The sequence below is a fragment of the Perna viridis genome, chromosome 2 (assembly GCF_037379345.1).
Source record: "Perna viridis isolate PV_CMFRI_1.1 ecotype Kerala chromosome 2, ASM3737934v1, whole genome shotgun sequence".
Taxonomy (NCBI): Eukaryota; Metazoa; Mollusca; class Bivalvia; order Mytilida; family Mytilidae; genus Perna; species Perna viridis.
The window spans coordinates 45,702,350-45,724,080 of record NC_142446.1 but is presented as its reverse complement, the minus strand read 5'-3'; the positions used below and the strand labels follow the sequence as shown (position 1 = coordinate 45,724,080).

Here is a 21,731-nt window from a genome sequence, read left to right as displayed (position 1 = left end):
GAAATAGTTTTGAATGTGATTGCAAATGAACTTTTGAACAAAATTAAAAATTTGCGAAAAAGGTGAAACAGAACAAAATTTTCAAATGTATGTGAAGTTTGATACTGTTTAACTATCGATTACCGTTTGTACTTCAGAAATCAGTACTATAGATTGACATTCAGTTTATACATTTTAGGAAAAATAGTTCTAAATAATATGGGAAGTACAAATGTATGATTATAGCTATATTTTACATCATGTAATCTTTGAAATTTTGTTCATGCTACAAGAATCAAAAACCCTCAGTGCTAACAGCACTTTGATTTATATTAATTTTTGAATGAGTTAGTATTGGCTACATTATGTTAATGTTGAAGTAACTTGTTCCACATGATAGCCCCAGAATATATTAATAAATCTGTAAAAACTTCACATTAATTTTGGGGATTACCAAGTTTCCTTGTTCAGCATTTCTTAGAAAAAGATTTATTTTCTGAAACACAATTATTAAATTTTCTGATATGTAACTTGGTGCCTCCCTGTTGATAGATTTATAGATTAATAGATATTTGTGATAATTAATCCTTGTTTCTACTTTCATAATTCCTAACTGTTTAAACAAAAGTTCCAATTTAGAAATAAGATCAGCATCCAGCAGGTGAACAACCCCTTTTTTTGAAGTCTAAGAATTTTGTCTAGTCCTTCAGAGCAAATTGAATATGTGAATGATTTTTGAAAGGTCATCATCTGATTTGGACATTTAAAAAACTTACATTTTTGACAGTTCTGTGCTATGTAGAATGTATTGTTGTTTGAGTTGAACTTCGATTTATTAGGACCAGAACCTTTGTTTTGTTTCTTTCATAGAAATACGTCTCTACCAGAGATGTGAAATTTTAGATGAAGATGGTCCATTCTGTATTGTATATTGAGACATGTTAACGATATTACATGGTATGTGACCTCATCTTCAACTAATGTTTTAGATTTGATAGTTAATACTACTTTAAAAACCCAACATTATAAGCAATCTTATAGAAAAAGCACCAAAGTCACAAATTATTTGTGCTTTGGTAATCATCAAGATTGAATTGTTGGAAATTACAGTATTTTCCATGTCTATAGGTAGATTGTTGGAAATAACAATGGTGTTCTTCCTGTCTACAGGTAAATCATTGGAATTAATGATGGTGTTCTCATGTCAATAGGTAGATTGTTAGAAATAATGATGGTACTCTCCCTGCCTACAAGTAGATCATTTGAAATAATGATGGTGTTCTCCCTGTCCACAGGTAGATTGTTTGAAATGATGGTGTTCTCCATATTTATAGGTAGATTGCCTGTAAGATACAGCATTTTTAAAGGGAAAGACTACCTTTGCATTAAGTTAGGCTCTTATGATCAATCATACCCATGTAAACTATTAATAATCTTTAATGCAAAATGCGCTTTTATAGAATGCTCAAGGCTATGCAAAGTTCGAACTCCTTGAAATATAAGTGGATAGCCATCTTGCAGAACTCTCCTATCTGAAGGAAGATCATAGCCAGATTTTGTTGATTTTTACCGATAGCTTCCGATTGGCTTGTGACGTCACTAAGTTGGTTTGGTACTGATGCAAGTACTGCAAATAATATGTAAACAAAGAATATTCCGTAAATATTTCTACGATCGTGTTTATCTAATCCCCAAAATATGATGACTTGTCAAGCTTACGATTGCACGAATGATAAAAGAGAAATGTTCTATAAGTTATTTTACCAGCAACACGAACATTCTTCGGAAGTAGCCATAAGATTTTCCTTACAAATAGTAGTCATCTGGCTGCAAATCCCATTGTTCGTCAATAATGTCTGACATTTGCTTACATGTTGTGCTGCAATCTCTTCTTCTATTTATTTTGGGTTGAAATTGTCGGGAAAATGTCCCAAATTATCGATTTCTTCGGACATTGTAATCAATTACCTATTTACTTTCACTTTACAAACCGACTTCATGACGTCACAGTTCAACCGATCATGGTGGTGCCCATAGGCGTGGGAAATTCAAATTTCCTAATTGTAAATCTCGATTAATTAATTAAGAAAAGGAAATTATTTTGTTTCAATTTAATTTTCATGAATATTTAACAGATTAGTTTCCATATTTATGACTGAAACAATAATATTGTCTTCTCCTTTAAGTGAATAATAGATACCTTTTCTGATCCCTTTTGAAACTGGAATTTCTTTCTTTTCATTCGTGAAGTTCATTGTCCAACCACCTTTTTTGCTGAGTTCCACGAATAGAAGTTACAGCATTCTCACATCCTCAGTAAGAACTTGTGTAAGACATATATTCTGTAGATTCTAGCTAGGAAGTTGTGCTATTTGAACTGCTGTTAGGATGAATACAGAGAGGTATAGATCTTTCCATAACTAGAGCTCTTGCCTCAGATTTTATTCTCTGCCCAACCCAGCCAATCCTTTATTCTTGCTAGATTCAGTAACCCAAGTACTCTAAAGGTTAAATTTCTTCATTTGTTCTATATGAAATTCTTTCTGACAGGTTAGAGTTAACAGTATTAAGGAAACGCTATAGTGTTGAATCATTTGCTTTCATACTGCTGATAGAAGGGAAACAAATCCTCCACTTGGCAATGTTTGTCCCTTTCTTTTTAACTACATCAACTGTACGAGCTGAGAATATATTTATAGCAATGCAATGTGTATCATGTCTTCACTGGGCTTGGATAGACTTAGCAATACAACTTATGTTTACCTTATCGGAGACTGCTGTCAGTATTCAGAGAATAGAGGTTAGTACAAATATGATTTGATTACATACTTATAATGTTGCATAAAGTAAAAAAATCTGTTCTCCTTAAAATATGAAAAAAAAAAAAAATTATTGCATGCTTTCTTATTTATTATTGGTAGTTTTCAGAAGCATTTTTTATTGTGTCTCTGTCTACCTGTTACGACTGATTTAAAAGTTAGCATATAAAGGTGTTTTTTTTTCCCTAAAATAATTCAGTCACATGAAAGTTATTGTAATGTTCATTATGATACGAAGTGTACAATTTTCAAAATATGTGTTATTGAATTATGCTATGAAGGTTAAATGAACACATTGTTTTGAGTATTTGAGAAAATTTTTATTTTGCGTATGGTTAATGTTTAGAAGAAATGAAGGCTATTTGTTTTGAAAAGGAGGTGTAGTAAAATGATAACAAAATAGTTTTGAAATGAAGTAAGCAATCCTAAAAGAAGAGAGTTGGATTAAAGAGGGGTTGATTTAGCATGGGAAGGTACTGTCTTCAAAGGTAGTGGGACAATTCCTTGAGCTGACAATAGACATGGATGTAAATAATCTTTCCGCAGAAACTCCTTTTTAGATAAGAAAGATCTTTTTAAATCATAATTGAAGTAGGCTAAACATCACAAAATCTGGACCCAGTTGTACAACAGATTCAGCTTGTTGGATGGATAAGTACACTCTACCTGAGTATAAAGTTTTGATCAGCTGAGTCCAGCTAGTCAAAAATTGTCCATTGGATAAGTCTATTGCAAACTATATAGATTATACTGTGGATAAATATTTCTCAAGCCAATAAAGTTTTGAACTGGTCAAGACTGATACAGAATACTAACAGACCTGAGATACTTGTGAGAAAGCTAGTATCGAAAACATTGTGCCTAATATTCTGTTTGTTGGTAATTTATAGGTAACATTTTTTTTTCATATTTTTTGTATGTTAAAGAAATACCAAAATCAAAATCATAAATTTGACCTTGAAAAAGAATACTTTCGAATGACCTATTTTGTCAGGATGAGCGAACATCTATCACCTCCACTGTGACATTGAGACTTTTCACTCCTGGTTATAAACTGACCTACTATTTGTAAACGATGTGACAAGCATTGTTGGTCTGTGTACATGAAAGGAAAATATCACAAATTGCTGATAAATTACTTAATTATACCATAGCAGTCTATATAGTTGGAGAGGGATGTAACACTGGTATATGTAATACTTAACAGAAAATATTTCAAAATATGTTTTCATGTGTTCATAAACATAAAACCAGAGGACCATTTTTGTAAATTGTGTGTTTTTTATATAAAAAATCATTGAAATATATTTATTTCCCTTTCCAACTTCATACAGACAATGGGTGTTTACCATACAAGATTTTAAGTCTTAATAATGTTTTCCATATGTTAACAAATTAGTCCCAAACCAGCCTTTGCTGTCTAAACAATCCTCTTCTCATAATCTCAAAAGAATTTTATATAGGATACACTGGCTTGGAAGCAAAATTTCTGCAAGCCCACTGCTACTTTTACCAGCATTTGCTGGTGGGCTGGTCCCAATTTCGAAGACTGCAGTAAATTAGTGTAAAATTATATTTAAGTATCTTACTGTATATAACATCCTTATTCACATTCTTGAATCAACATCCTTTCCAGGATTTTTTTGATAATGTTGGATAGAGTGGTTTTGGGGAAATATTTACATGTATTAGATTGTTTTATTCTTGATTTGATGAATTAATTGAGTTGTCTGGAATCAGTTTCCTGAGTTGATAAAAGACTTGCATTTATATTTCCTATACATATTCATGTCTTTTGAACTAGAATAAAACTGGACAGAAAGTGTACATTTTAATCTTTTTAGGGACAGATCATCAGTAACATCCTACATATGTAAATAACATGTTTAAACATGAATGGCTCAAAATCGGTCCGTCAGATGAAATTTATTTTGGGAAGTGATATATGCAGTTAGAATGTTATTGTTTGAACTTCTGCCGCAGATACACATCATGTGATGTAGGAAGTTTTGTATATTCCTGTTGGTTGAAAAACGAGCAATATAACAATATAACGGCTCTTTATCAACAGTTAAATGTTATTTGAGTATGTTGTTCATAGGCAAAGCCTAAAACTATATTATTTTTTATTAATGATGAACAAGTGAATGCATATAATTTGTGTAACTTTAATATTATATATAGTAGGCAGTCTAACACTTATACACAGTAGATTAGAACAATATTGTAGTTGAAATTCTGCTGTGTGTATGCAGATTATAGTGCAGTGAGATTTGTTGTGGCAAAAACGTATGTCCTGAAGCATGTTACATATTATGTGTGTTGAATATATTCATAATCAGATCATGCAATTACGAAATAGCAATTTTATCTTGCTCTTTTGAATATGGTTTTCCTTTGTTCTCTTCAGGAAAGAGATAAATTCACAATGGAGGTTCTTCCACTTAAGAAATATAGAGGAAAACAAATTCTACATTGGAGATCGGTTGTTCTGTATAGTACTATATGTGCCATATGTTTTTAATGCGCCTAGAGTCACTGCGAGAACTGTGTTCATTATTATGATGTGTATAAAACTGTTTCATGAGGTGTGGGTTGGCTGTATGATGGAGGCTTTTGACGATTCTTGTGTTTTACAAGTTTGTATCTCTAGGATGCAGGTAAAACAGACTGTCCGCATGTGCAAATGGAGCTTTTCTCAGCTGAATAACTATTACAGTACTAACAGTCTACAAGAGAAAGTTGAAGATGATTTTTGTGAGGGTGTTAGATAAATTTTACCATACAGTTCAAATGTTAGATGTGAGGGCAATACAGTTACATCTCTAAATTCAGCACTCATTCTACTCTTTTGCTTTGTTATTTTCCATATCACCCTTAAATCCTCCTACCCATCAAACTTTGCTATTGTACCTGAATTATTCAGCTGTATTAAATTCCATTCCTGAAGTTTATGGGTGTTGTAAAATAACTTGTAATTAAGTGATAACTTGAAGGAATAATCATATGTATCTGTTTCTAGTAGAACATGTACGGGTATATGTAGCATCCTTAGTATGGTGACTCCTCCATGGTAGAGTAGGTTTGCAGTAGATTTATATTAGTTCATGTGATATAGAGATCGAATTTGTGCTTTGGGTAGACATTATATATCTTTTTTTAACATGGACTTATTCATGTCATGGTATTCTGAAGGATTACTGCTGTAACCAAATTTAATGTTATGGTCAAAATAGTAAAGCACCAAAAGTTACCTGTATTTTAGATAGTTCAGTTATATTGAAAATGTGGAGTAGATGAGCAACATTTTCAAATTTCTCTTGAGATATTTTAGCTGCTTTTTGCTAGAGAACTAGTGAAGCAGGAGATATAATTTATGTTATAAGGTATTTAAGTTGCTTTCAGTAAAAGAATTACCATAACCTAATGTTCACAAGAAAGCATGGAATTATATCATTGTAGAGGAAAATTTTCTGTGTTTATCTTTATATCCGTCTCTGTTCTTTGAACTTCTTTCAAGCTCAAATAGGTTGTTCTTTAAATTATGTACATAAGGTGCTTTTTTAATGTTTCTCTGATTAAAATTTGCCTATTTACCACATCAACTCTAACTTATTAAATTCTGCATATCATGACCTTCACCATTATTTAATTCTGTCTAGCGTGACCTTCACATAAGGACTTTATACACTTTTAGCATGATACATTTAGTATGGTATGATATATAACATGTCAAAGAGACAACAACCCCACTGGTTTTGGAAAGGTCAACCCAAGGCCACTCATTAGTCTTCAGTAAACAATGAGGAAATCCTCATGCTACAGCAGGCTCCAAAACATAATTATACACAGGTAAAGCTGAAGAGTTGCCCCTATATACTTAAGTAACATTTAAAATAAAGGCGAGAAGGAAACATGACATAAAGAGGCTGGAAATTCATGATTTGGGGCAGGCCCAAAAAATGCAGTGTGATTTAAGTACCTTGGCATGGTCTCAACCCTCTTCTTTAAAGGCTGGCCACTGTAGAAAAATATTACACCATTAAACACACCTAAAATCAGTTCAAAAAGGTCTGAGTCCCTTGTTACAGTAGAAATCAAGAAACTGAATGTAAAATTACACAAATGTACAGACTAAGGACATTAGAAGTTAACTGACATGCCAGCTCCAGACCAATTTAAACCTACAAAATTTTATGCCTCATCTTATGTAAAATCAATCCCAGTTCTTCCCTTTCCGATTTGAGAATCATGATACATCATAAGTCATACAATAAGGACACAACCCATTTTATGCCCAAAACTGCTTTTTAGTATAGCATTTTAAATTTCCTTGTTAAGACCCTATGAGCATATTAATATTAATATCAAAAAATGATATCCTTAACCATTCGACATCAATATCTGAACTATTAAATGGTTTAGTTAACTTATTGAGTTAGTATTGAGCTTTCCTTGCTTTGTGTAAAATATTACCTTAAAACAAAGGGTGAGAGATACCTGCTGTATTAATCCTTTACAAGTACATCTGTATTTTATTAAACAAATTTTGAATTTAGATTTATTTTCATTCTTTTAGTTTAATTCTTCAGTTTGATTTTTTTTATTATAAACATCCAGCAGGTTAACCAATATATGTTAACATCCAAAGCAAAGTATATGTATGCTTAACATGTAATGTTTGCATTTCTGGTTGATTATCAAGCTCATTCATAACAAAATGTGATATTAAGAAAATCATGAGATCTAGAATAAAGATATTATGGGTCAGTCTGCAAAAAACTGTAACTTCTAGCACAAATTATTTATCAGTATACTTCCTTGGAAACATGCCTTGAGGAAGGTTCTTGAGGCATATGATTACATTGCCAGATTTCCTTATACTGAAGCTTATGCTATGAAATTAGTAACTTTTGCAGAGGGACCTAATGATATTTGTTACTCTAATTCACAACAGGAAGTCAATCTCATGAAATTCTTCTCATCACAATTAGTGGTGAATGAACCGATAAGCAGCCCTTTAACCTTTCTGTCTGTTTCTCAGCTTGCCATGTCTGTTAAACACTGAATTATAAACAACACCTTTGTTTGATTATGTAGCATTTAAAAAACAATTCATTAACATAATACAATATAAGTTCATTCACTATTAGATAATTCACTAGTAGCAGTGTCTTGTCATGTATTATAAACATTATAGGTATAACATATAATCTAGAATCAAAATATAGTATTATGGGGTTTATGACTTTAAACCTTGTTTCCAGGCTTGAGGTGAAGTATGTGTGGTCTTCCAAGAAGGTAGCATCATATTCCCGTCCAGTCTGGCTGTATGGGCCACGTTTCATGTATGCTTGTACAATAATTCCTCCAGCACTGTTAGGAGTTCCACTGGAGCCTGAACGGTTATATACATGTTTGCCTATGCTTTTTGTATTTGCTCAGTCTGTCATGGGATGTGTTCCTCTTTTGTGGCAATATCTTTTTGAGCAAAGTATTTCGTTTAGACGCTTGCAGGTTTGTTCTTTCATTAGTTACTTGTAGCTTGCACAGCATAATCTTTGTTTCTTCATGTGTCTAAGCTAAACAGATGAAATTATAATGAATTAGGCTGTCTAATAAAAACTGTTACAGTGGTTTGGAAAAATGTCTTATTTTACATTGTATGTACATATAATGTTAACTTGAACATACCAATCATGTTGCTTGGAGTATATTAAATGCTCCTCTAAAAATGACTCAGACTTGACATTAAAGCTTTGTATAAGGTAATATCTGCTTAAATTACCTATTGCCCTATTTGTTCTGCTTTTTGATATTAAAGCATTTAACCATAGATTAAATTTTTCATACATGATTCACTTGTTACATAGACAAAGTTACTAATGATGATAAATTGTGTTTATATAAGACCTCTGTACTGGCATCTTTTGCTGAAAGAGACATCAGGTTTGCACTCCATCCATCTGTCCTGCATGTAATTTTTGCACACTTTTTTGGTCATGATTGTTCTAAGTTGTGCTGATTAATAAATTTTGAACTTAACAAAAAATGAAGCAACAGATGTAAAGGTATTCTTTAAAGAACTTCTTCCCTGCTCATGGTGTTCAGGATTAGATGATAACTATGTATTCATGTTGAATATAGAAGGAATCAAGCTTCCTCCATACTCCTGTAGACAATTATAGATACTATAGAGGATGGGCAGGATGATTTATTTGTCTAGGTCATAGTAATAAAAAAAAAATCCTAAGAACTATTGTAGAACACCATTTCTAATCAGAAAACTTAACCCTCTCCGTACTATTTTCCATCTTTCTGCCGAAAGTCTGTGCTTCTTACTTTATACTGTAACTTCCTGTAGCCATTACACTTTCTTAAGCAGTCAGTCATGATTACCCTATTACAGTTCTAGCATGCAAAGCATTTGCACCACAGAGGCTTGCTCCCACTATCAAATATGCAGCCCCACTAGTATGTAACCACAAAAAGGGTTATCCCAGATTTGGGGGTGCTTCGCTTCAACTCAATTATTTTTCAAATGAAATCTAATATATCACTATTTACTGCTCAGCAATCTCATGACAAATAATAAATAATTCAGCACAATGATTTGAACATTGAAACTGCATATTTCTGCAATAGCTTAGACCAAAAATGAAACTACTGTGACCTTGACATTGCTAGTCATTGATATTGGGAACAATCCCATGAGTTTGAACAAAGCAAATTGTCTTAGGTATAAAATGTTTGCTGAAAGTAATAAAATATGTTGTAAGGAAATTGAAATAACCTTTTATAAAAACTTTGAAGGATACTTAATTTAATGGTACAAATATGGTTGACCATTGAAAGGAATTTGTTAATATGCATAATTATATATGTACATTTCATAGACCAATCATAGTGCATTGCATAATTATATATGTACATTTCATAGACCAATCATAGTGCATTGCATAATTATATATGTACATTTCATAGACCAATCATAGTGCATTGCATAATTATATATGTACATTTCATAGACCAATCATAGTGCATGGTTATGCATATAAAAAGTCTGTGCATTAAAAATGAATTAATCCTGGTTGAATGTAAAATTGAAAATAACAAATCTAGTGAATTGTTTTGAATACTTCTGTCATCTTGGCATCATGGTTAACATTGTTAATGTCATCCATATCTCCTATACATTTTCATGTTATCAAGTTATCATTTTTATAATTGATGAATATTGTTAATCAGGAACACACAGCTTGTTTGATATGCTATCAAATGCCTCGGACAAGATTGGAAGGAACTAAATCCTATATTTCTAGTGCTGGGTACATGGTCCATTGTTTTCTCTGTTTAACTCCTGAATTTTTCATGCACTCATACTTCTTGCTTCAAATAATTATTACTAGTATTTTTATACTTGTATTTCATAGTACATGATATATGAAACTTTTTTATAGATTTCTTTATTTTTGCATACCTTATGCATTGAAATGTTGGGTACTATGTATTTGGCCAATCCATCCTTCTACCTTTGGGTCCATTATAGCATGTTGTCACATTGATAGCACCTTTATTTTTTAAAAGATTTTCTTCAAATTTTGGTGAATGTTGTGTAGCAATAAAAACTTTGATGGGATTAATTGTCACAGAAATCAGACAAGGAACCCTTTTTGTATATCTTCAAATAAATTTGCAGTCTGTAATGATATGATACTGTCGTTGTCATCTTCATCCATGAAGTTGTCCATAAATACTTGGTTTTTGTTCAATAACTTGAATACTAGTTGGTTGATCTTCATAAATGGTATTGATTTTTGATTATAGCTCTGACTGTTTTCTAATTAGGGTCCAGAAAGGGGCCATAAACAATTATTTCATGGAATTTAATTGTATAACTCCTGTAAAAGCATTGGGATGTCTATGATATTGTTCCACAATATTCTATACCACAATGGTCAGACTAGTATGGATTTTGGGGTTTAATACTTACACATATTAGAAATTAGGGCCCAAAAAAGGAGGGGCAGAAATATGCAATTTCCTGATGTCCAGACTATTAGTGAATGGATCGCTTTGAAATTGTATTACAAGGTACCTTACCACCAAAAGCTGGGATTTATTGTGTGGGTTAAGACTTGAACTTATGGGCATTAGGGACCAAAAAGAGGCCTGAAAAAATTTAAAGATGACTTCAAAGTTCAAACCCTGAACAGTTGGGGCAAATATTTTACCACAAGTGCCACACCTCCAAGGAAAGGTTGGATCAGAACAACATTTTTTATTATGTCTGCACAATGTCGTTACTAAAAGAGTAGATCACTTTTAAATCCTAACAAAAAATAACATACCACTAAAAGGTGGCTGAGAATGATTTGGGGAGTTTAGGAATAATGGGCTATGAAGGGACCACTTTGATACTGGTCAAATATTTAATCACAATCAAATTCAGAGTTGTATCAAGTATGAATATGTCCATTTTTGTCCCAACTGCACAAGGTTTGACCTTGGCTGTTGTATCAAGCTGTGTCCTGCAAAGCATATAATGAATTTTAGATTTTGGCATACATGGACTGAAGGTTTCAATGAGCTTATGCCATCACTTTTCATCATCTGTCATCTCTAAAGTTTTCACATTTTGCACAACTACATGAAAACTCCTTGAACAAATTTAAGCAAACTTGGCAGAAATGATGTACGCAAGAGCCATTACAAAAAATCCAATTTTTGTTCCACTTGTGTAAACAAGATGGCCACCAAATGGCATTTAAGCTTCTGATTGGTCAATTTTCAAAGAACAACTTCTCTGAACTCACAAGTACCAATGTTTGGAACTTGATAGGGTTAATAACCTCAATGTCCTCTACAAACAATCCACTTTTTGTGTGGCTCAGGTTGCTGAGCAGGTGGGTGCCACCACTCAGAGTTACCATTGAACCCTATGGGGAAACACACTTGGCCTGTATCTGTTTTTACTGAGTCAGTGGTGACTTGACAGGAATGATGATAGGAACAACTTTAACATCTGATAAAATTTTGGTTCTGTTTGATTAAACAAGATGGTCACCTGAGGCAATTTAAGCCTTAAATGATCAAGTGATATGACCACATTATTTCAAGTTCTCCAGGTGAGTGATTCAGGCTGTGTATAGACTCTAGTTTTATTTCAAATTTCAATTGTTTGAAAAAAAATTGATATAAATTACTGGCAATTTCTAAGTATTAGGTTTGTTAGTTGACAATTTCAGTACTGGCTTATGTGAAAATTGGTACAAAAAAGGCATGATAGGAAATTTTTAATCCTCAATCCATATACATTACTTCATGACAAAAATAATTCCCTTGACATAAATTCTAAGGCTTATGACACACTGTTTCAGAAATTCTTATTATTGGATGAATTGACAACAGAAAGCCATTTGGAAAGAGCTGATTCCACAGAACCTGGCGACTGTTATGTTTCTATTAATGATATCACTGCAAAATGGGATCCAGTGAGTATTCAGCTTTTTTTTTTTTTTGTTTTTTTTTTTTTTTAAATTTGAAAATTTGGGTTTAGTTACAATAGAGTTAAAAAAAATGCCAGTTTTACTTTAGAATTTCCAATATTGTCAATAAATCTAGCAGTTTATTGTTAAAGGTTGTTTGGCAAAAAGATTATGTTAACCCAATTTTTTTTTTTAATAAAAGGCTGTCTGCATTTCTTACTTTTTTCATTGATATTCTAATTGTATATAAAAAAAGGTAAACAGTGCTCAGTATTCATGTAAATTTTCAGGATTCAGAACAAACCACTCTAACTGATATAAAAGCTAGAGTTGAACCAGGAAAATTGCTGGCAGTTATAGGACCGGTGGGAGCAGGCAAGGTAAGGGAGTGTAATATAGTAAAACTGTTGTTAGTTATAGGACCAGTTGGTGCTGTTAAGGTAATGAAGTGTGAATTGGTCAAATTGTTGGTAGTTTTATGATATGTGGGGATCAGCAAGGGAAGGGAGTGTAATATAGTGAAACTATTGGGAATAATGAAAGGACTAGTTATAGAATGATAGTGATATATTATAAAATCAGGTCAACTGTAGACAATCATAGGATAAGGGCATGCCATCAGGGAAAGGGAGTATAATATAGTTAAACTGTTAGCAGTTTTAGGACCAACAAGAAATACTGTGAGCAAGTTCACAAAGAGAATACCCCTGCTTCAAATGAACTCCAATGTAAAATCTTTAATTTAGATATGTCTGCCTTTGGAGTCATCCAACAGTACTTACATTCCTTCATATATATTTACATATGATATTCAACCTTCAATATAACGTCAAAATTCTTTGAGTGGTTTAGGAGGAGTTATTCTTGTGAAGTTTTAACAACTAAAGCCATTTATTTGGATTATCATCTTCCTTTGGAGTCCTCTCACAGTAATTGTGTTCTTTCATGCCACATCTGTCAAGTTTTGAAAATCCCCATTGAGGTCTTTACTCAGTACAACTTGTGAACCAACATTTTCAGGTGATATTTTGCAAACTGCATGGGTTTTACTGTAGTAATGTATGAATGAGATAACCACTATATAACGAATGATGCATATAACAAAGTAACTAAGACAGTCCCCTGAGATTCGTTTTAAACAAACTTTACTGTATTATCATGAAAATGAGTAGAAGGAAACTTGGGCAACTCTTTCTTTTCATTAAATCCATACCAGAGGTACAGTATATGAGGACAATAAAAACCCCATAATTTCATGTCCTCCATTAGTATTTGTGTTCCTGTATGCACATCTACATATTACACCCACCTTCTTATAAAATTTCATCAAAATCCCTTGAGCTGTTCAGGAGGAGTTGTGCTTTGGTCTTAACATTTAAAACCTTTAATTTGGATTATCTCCTTTTGGATCCTCCGACAGTGTTTATATTCCTTCATGCACATCTACATATGAAATATAACCTTCCTATTAAATTACATGAAAATCCCTCGCGTGGTTTTTGAGAGGAATTGCCTTTCAAGGAATGTAGACAGATAGACTGACAGAAGGACAGAAGAAGGGACTGGGTGATTCCTACTTTGTTTGTGGGGTAAATCATAGCATTATTGTAAATAAGTGTAATATATATCAGGCAAGGTAAAGAAGTGTTGTGACGTTGTAAAATTAAGAAAATTGTTAGTAGCAATGGCAATAAGTATGTAAGGTATCTTTGTATATAAGGGAAGATACTTAACTTGATTAGTGATCCATATACCTATACTTCAGAACAAAGTGGTCCACATACCTATACTTCAAAATCAGAACAAAGCGTTCCACATACCTATACTTCAGAACAAAGTGATCCATATACCTATACTTCAGAGCAATGTGATCATTATTCCTTTACTTCAGAACAGAGTGGTCCACATACCTATTCTTAAGAACAAAGTGGTCCACATACCTATACTTCAGAACAAAGTGATCCATATGCCTATACTTCAGAACAAAGTGATCCAAATATTTATACTTCAGAATCAGAACAAAGTGGTCCACATACCTATACTTCAGACTCAGAACAAAGTGATCCTCATCCCTATACTTCAGAACAAAGTGGTCCACATATCTATAGTTCAGAACAAAGTGGTCCACATACCTATACTTCGGACCAAAGAACAAAGTGATCCATATACCTATACTTCAGAACAAAGTGGTCCACACACCTATACTTCAGAACAAGGTGGCCCACATACCTATACTTCAGAATCAGAACAAAGTGATCCACATACCTATACTTCAGAACAAAGTGGTCCACATACCTATACTTCAGAATCAGAACAAAGTGATCCTCATATCCATACTTCAGAACAAAGTGGTCCACACACCTATACTTCAGAACAAAGTGGTCCACATACCTATACTTCAGAACAAAGTGATCCATATGCCTATACTTCAGAACAAAGTGATCCAAATACTTATACTTCGGAACAAAGTGATCCATATACCTATACTTCAGAACAAAGTGGTCAACATACCTATACTTCAGAACAAGGTGGCCCACATACCTATACTTCAGAATCAGAACAAAGTGATCCACATACCTATACTTCAGAATCAGAACAAAGTGATCCTCATATCCATACTTTAGAACAAAGTGGTCCACACACCTATACTTCAGAACTAAGTGGTCCACATACCTATACTTCAGAACAAAGTTATCCATATGCCTATACTTCAGAACAATGTGATCCACATACTTATACTTGAGAATCAGAACAAAGTGGTCCATATACCTATACTGCAGAATCAGAACAAAGTGATCCTTATACCTATACTTCAGAACAAAGTGGTCCACACACCTATACTTCAGAACAAAGTGGTCCACATACCTATACTTCAGAACAAAGTGATACTTATACCTATACTTCAGAATCAGAACAAAGTGATCCTTATACCTATACTTCAGAACAAAGTGGCCCACACACCTATACTTCAGAACGAAGTGGTCCACACACCTATACTTCTGAACAAAGTGATCCATATACCTATACTTCAGAACAAAGTGGTCCACATACCTATATTTCAGAACAAGGTGGCCCACATACCTATACTTCAGAATCAGAACAAAGTGATCCACATACCTATACTTCAGAACAAAGTGGTCCACATACCTATACTTCAAAATCAGAACAAAGTGATCCTCATATCCATACTTCACAACAAAGTGGTCCACACACCTATACTTCAGAACAAAGTGGTCCACATACCTATACTTCAGAACAAAGTGATCCATATGCCTATACTTCAGAACAAAGTGATCCACATACTTATACTTCAGAATCAGAACAAAGTGGTTCATATACCTATACTGCAGAATCAGAACAAAGTGATCCTTATACCTATACTTCAGAACAAAGTGGTCCACACACCTATACTTCAGAACAAAGTGGTCCACATACCTATACTTCAGAACAAAGTGGTCCACATATCTATAGTTCAGAACAAAGTGGTCCACATACCTATACTTCGGACCAAAGAACAAAGTGATCCATATACCTATACTTCAGAACAAAGTGGTCCACACACCTATACTTCAGAACAAGGTGGCCCACATACCTATACTTCAGAATCAGAACAAAGTGATCCACATACCTATACTTCAGAACAAAGTGGTCCACATACCTATACTTCAGAATCAGAACAAAGTGATCCTCATATCCATACTTCAGAACAAAGTGGTCCACACACCTATACTTCAGAACAAAGTGGTCCACATACCTATACTTCAGAACAAAGTGATCCATATGCCTATACTTCAGAACAAAGTGATCCAAATACTTATACTTCGGAACAAAGTGATCCATATACCTATACTTCAGAACAAAGTGGTCAACATACCTATACTTCAGAACAAGGTGGCCCACATACCTATACTTCAGAATCAGAACAAAGTGATCCACATACCTATACTTCAGAATCAGAACAAAGTGATCCTCATATCCATACTTTAGAACAAAGTGGTCCACACACCTATACTTCAGAACAAAGTGGTCCACATACCTATACTTCAGAACAAAGTTATCCATATGCCTATACTTCAGAACAATGTGATCCACATACTTATACTTGAGAATCAGAACAAAGTGGTCCATATACCTATACTGCAGAATCAGAACAAAGTGATCCTTATACCTATACTTCAGAACAAAGTGGTCCACACACCTATACTTCAGAACAAAGTGGTCCACATACCTATACTTCAGAACAAAGTGATACTTATACCTATACTTCAGAATCAGAACAAAGTGATCCTTATACCTATACTTCAGAACAAAGTGGCCCACACACCTATACTTCAGAACGAAGTGGTCCACACACCTATACTTCTGAACAAAGTGATCCATATACCTATACTTCAGAACAAAGTGGTCCACATACCTATATTTCAGAACAAGGTGGCCCACATACCTATACTTCAGAATCAGAACAAAGTGATCCACATACCTATACTTCAGAACAAAGTGGTCCACATACCTATACTTCAAAATCAGAACAAAGTGATCCTCATATCCATACTTCACAACAAAGTGGTCCACACACCTATACTTCAGAACAAAGTGGTCCACATACCTATACTTCAGAACAAAGTGATCCATATGCCTATACTTCAGAACAAAGTGATCCACATACTTATACTTCAGAATCAGAACAAAGTGGTTCATATACCTATACTGCAGAATCAGAACAAAGTGATCCTTATACCTATACTTCAGAACAAAGTGGTCCACACACCTATACTTCAGAACAAAGTGGTCCACATACCTATACTTCAGAACAAAGTGATCCATATACCTATACTTCAGAACTAAATGATCCATATACCTATACTTCAGAATCAGAACAAAGTGATCCTTATACCTGTACTTCAGAACAAAGTGGCCCACACACCTATACTTCAGAACAAAGTGGTCCATATCCCTATACTTTAGAACAAAGAACAAAATTAAACCATAAGACAGTTATTATTTATGATCAACAATAGCTAGAAGATATTGCTAGAAAATGATTAGTTGATTCTCTAGCAAATGACTTTACCTTAATGTTAAGAAATGTACTAGTATATTTAACCTGATTTTCCATTCTCAGCTACTCAAATTCCAGCATTTGCTTATTTTGAAAATACTCCCTGGAATAATGATTTTTTTCAAGTCATGTTAGGTTTGGTGAAAAAAAATATATTAGGGAAAATTTCCTCTTCAGATGTAAAGGTATTACCTTAGTTGCTTATCTTTAAGACTTTGACATTTTACGTTATTTATAACATATAGTTTAGAACTACAGAAAACCTTTTGGTTTATCTGAGAGATCTTAAAACAGGCCATTCCTTCAATAAGATGGGGTTTAATTACTGTGTATATGTTAAACTAAAAATGATAATGTCTTGTTCTTGTAGTCCTCTCTTCTCATGAGTGTACTTGGAGAAATTCCATTGGTGGAAGGTGATGTTAAAGTTCATGGAAGGATATCCTATGTTGCACAGCAGCCATGGGTATTCTCAGCCAGTCTACGCCAGAACATTGTTTTTGGAAATAAGTTTGATCAAGCAAAGTACAACAAAATCCTCAAGGCTTGTGCTTTGAATAAGGTATTTTTTTTTATCACTTCTGATCTGAGGAAATTTGTGATTATATTTGTTTGCATTGCTTTGTTTTAAAAAAAAATGAATTTGATTGTTTTTGCAATTCTTTAGTTTCTGGCTCTTAGATTGGTTACTTTAATAGTTAAGGGAATATTTAAAGAATAAACCAGAAAATATAGAAATAAAATATGAACTGGTACAGTAATATATATAAATAAAATATGAACTGTTACAGTAATAAATAATACATTTTATTGAGAATTATTAATACATATGAATTCATTAACATATATTGTCATTGATGTTTTAGGACATAGAGCTAATGCCTAATGGAGATAGTACACTGATTGGTGACAGAGGGGTCAGTTTGAGTGGAGGTCAAAGGGCAAGAGTTAGTTTAGCCAGAGCATTGTACATGGATGCTGATGTTTATCTGTTAGATGATCCACTCAGTGCAGTTGATGCTGCTGTTGGGAGACATCTCTTTGAAAAGTTAGTGATTTTTGGAGGGATGTTGTGTGTTAGAAAGACAGTCATTTAAATATTGTCTGAACTAAACCCTGTATAAACTGAAATCCTGTCTCAACCAGAAGTCCCTTGAAGTTTCTTTGTATTGGTACCTTGATAAACAGAACACCTGTATAAAATGAACAAATTCTAAAGCCTAAAAAAATATTTGGTTTTGACAGGTTCACTGTATTTCAGTTTTTATATGCAGGTCACTATGATGAGTTGTCCTTTAATTCTTGAATCCCACTTTTTTTTAAAGAAAATTTGTTTGGTTTTTGGCATTTAGGATAAGTGCAAACTTTTGTTCTAAATTTACCCACCTCAAAGAATGTCATGGGTAGAAACTTTGGTAATGCGTACCAAAGCCTTTAAAACCCCAAGCTTCTGACAACGCTTTACACTTGAAAAGGAATTGACTGATTGGCCTGAAATCAAAATTATTTTTCAGAGCAGAGTGACTTTGTTTCTTCACTCAGTTTAGGACTGGTGCAAACCGTTATATACTCCATTATAATAAATATTTCATCTGGAAGTGTATAACTTTTTCTGTTAGACCTTATTATATTTGATTAATTTCTCACAATAAAATTTATATGTGCCACATGAATTGTAGGCGAACTTTTACTTATACACAATAATTCATCACATATAAACTTTAAACTTTAGGGTTGTACAAGGAGTTCTGAAAAATAAACCAAGAATCTTAGTCACCCATCAACTACAGTTCCTGAAAGAAGCTGATGAAATCATCATTTTGAAAGAGGTGAGATTAATAGGATAATTAATTGGAAGGAGTGAATAACCAAAATATGATCATGAGTGCTGAAGAACACCTAGATTTAACAAGTGTGTGGAACTTGTTCCACGCACGAGTTAAATCTTACTGCATTCTTGGCATGACTGATCATATTTTGATTATTCACAATAACCAATTGATTATTCTATTTATTATATAGATTTCCTCCATTATTCATTGCTAATTTCAACATTAATTTCAAAATTTGGGAACAGCGGATTGATATCAAAGTTGTGACGTTTTGGCGGGAGAAAGTCCGAGAGTGAAATTACCGAATTCATTTCACAGTGTGAATTATAGATATTTATTACACAGGGAACATTCGATAAAACACAGCTATCTATATAAAAAATAATGTTTCTTTTGTATTATGCAAACTTGATTCTGTTGCCTGATTTTCCTAGAATCTGTTTTATAAGGCATTGAAACATTGTCTACTTATACAATTGTTGCTTATATAGACATAATTATTGATGAATTAATTGCCTATAGGACAGTGATATTGCCTGAAAGGTTGATAAATTAATTGCCTATAGGACAGTGATATTGCCTGAAAGGTTGATAACTAATTGCCTAAGGGACAGTGATATTGACTGAATGGTTGATAAATTAATTGCCTAAGGGACAGTGATATTGCCTGAAAGGTTGATAAATTAATTGCCTATAGGACAGTGATATTGCCTGAAAGGTTGATAACTAATTGCCTAAGGGACAGTGATATTGACTGAATGGTTGATAAATTAATTGCCTAAGGGACAGTGATATTGCCTGAAAGGTTGATAAATTAATTGCCTAAGGGACAGTTATATTGCCTGAGAGGTTGATAATTAATTGCCTAAGGGACAGTGATATTGCCTGAAAGGTTGATAAATTAATTGCCCAAGGGACAGTGATATTGCCTGAAAGGTTGATAAATTAATTGCCTAAGGGACAGTTATATTGCCTGAAAGGTTGATAAATTAATTGCCTATAGGACAGTGATATTGCCTGAAAGGTTGATAACTAATTGCCTAAGGGACAGTGATATTGACTGAATGGTTGATAAATTAATTGCCTAAGGGACAGTGATATTGCCTGAAAGGTTGATAAATTAATTGCCTAAGGGACAGTTATATTGCCTGAGAGGTTGATAATTAATTGCCTAAGGGACAGTGATATTGCCTGAAAGGTTGATAAATTAATTGCCTAAGGGACAGTTATATTGCCTGAAAGGTTGATAATGCCACATTCCAGGGTGTTATTGATACTGGACAATATCTGTTCCAAAGGGCAATCAGTTTATCAATGATCAATTATACATACTGGTCAGCAATTATTGTGTTTATTTCATTGAACAATGTGATGCAGGCATTACTGTGTGGTGATGCCTCCTTGACATATTAATGCCTGTTGATGAATGCCACATGACCATGTTTTAACCCATAGGAATAGCTCATTCTACTCGGATTTGAAATTCTAGACCTATAGTCTGCAAATTGGGCTGTATATAATGACCAAAGTTGAGATGGTGCTGAAACTTTCTTAGCATCAGGGTACTAGGGATATGTGGAGAGTAGGGTACAATTTTTTTTTATAACATACTTTAAATGTATTTATTTTTCACGGTTGCTAATTTTCACGGATTCTGCTAAGCGAACATATTTGCAGGTACCAGTTTCTTCAAAAAATGTTTGGCCTTATATAGTGTTGCAAATTAATTTTGCGAGTACTATTTTTCACAGTTTTCTGTCCACTGGGAGAATAGCGAAAAATTAGTATACCACGAAAATTCGTACATTTACAGTAACAGTTGATGATTTGACATGAAAGTTAAAATGCATTGTATATTTTTCAATGAAATGCAATAATAGGAAATATGATTGATCATAACTTTAAAAAAAAACTTATTTTCTAGGGTAAATGTCTAGGTCAGGGAACTTTTGATGAGATGTCCACATCTGGTGTAGACTTTTCATCATTACTAAAGAGAGGCAAGGAAGAAGAAGTAAATCAGGAACCAGATTTTTATGAAAACCCAGACAACAAGCCCCACCCTCGTAATGAAGCTAATAAAATAGGTTCAATGATGTCGCTGACATCTATAGGCACAGAGTTTGAGGTTAGAATTTCAATTTAAGAAATAATTTGTTCTGGAGTAGTTTACCGAGACTGAAGAATAACTCAGATCATGTTTGAGCTTCTAAGAAAAATATTGTTATTTTTCTCTACTAATCTCAAATTGTACGTTAAAACTTTAAAGAAATCAATACCATAAACCCAAATCATTTATGTGGATGAACTGATTTCATGAGGAAAAAATGAAGTGGCACAAATTCTTCTCCTCTATGATTAATTAACAATTTAAAGCATTGACTTCTTTCATTCCAAGCCAGTGATTAAGAATGCACATAACTTACAGTCACTCTTTAGAGTGAAATCAAGATTTTAACATCCTCACTAAAGCTTGCATGTTGAAAATATATTGTAATCGCAATATTGGTAGGTTGTTAATGAACGGAAAAAAAAATGTCTAAATGTCAAAGTT

The 21,731-nt window shown here is 33.4% G+C and overlaps 1 protein-coding gene across 8 annotated transcripts in view; it reads left to right on the top strand.

Annotated features, from left to right (window-relative positions):
- Positions 1-21,731, top strand: part of LOC148625354 (ATP-binding cassette sub-family C member 4-like) — a 107,262-nt gene that overhangs the window by 71,984 nt on the left and 13,547 nt on the right. For 7 of the 8 annotated variants that reach the window (XM_088568827.1, XM_088568821.1, XM_088568826.1 and 4 more), the window contains exons 9-14: positions 12,179-12,292; positions 12,577-12,666; positions 17,716-17,907; positions 18,212-18,393; positions 19,078-19,174; positions 21,102-21,305. In XM_088568827.1, the coding sequence (XP_088424953.1) occupies positions 12,179-12,292; positions 12,577-12,666; positions 17,716-17,907; positions 18,212-18,393; positions 19,078-19,174; positions 21,102-21,305 (879 nt within the window). Of the gene's footprint in view, positions 1-8,065; positions 8,316-12,178; positions 12,293-12,576; positions 12,667-17,715; positions 17,908-18,211; positions 18,394-19,077; positions 19,175-21,101; positions 21,306-21,731 lie in introns of all 8 variants that reach the window. The other variant, XM_088568822.1, reaches the window with a different exon arrangement.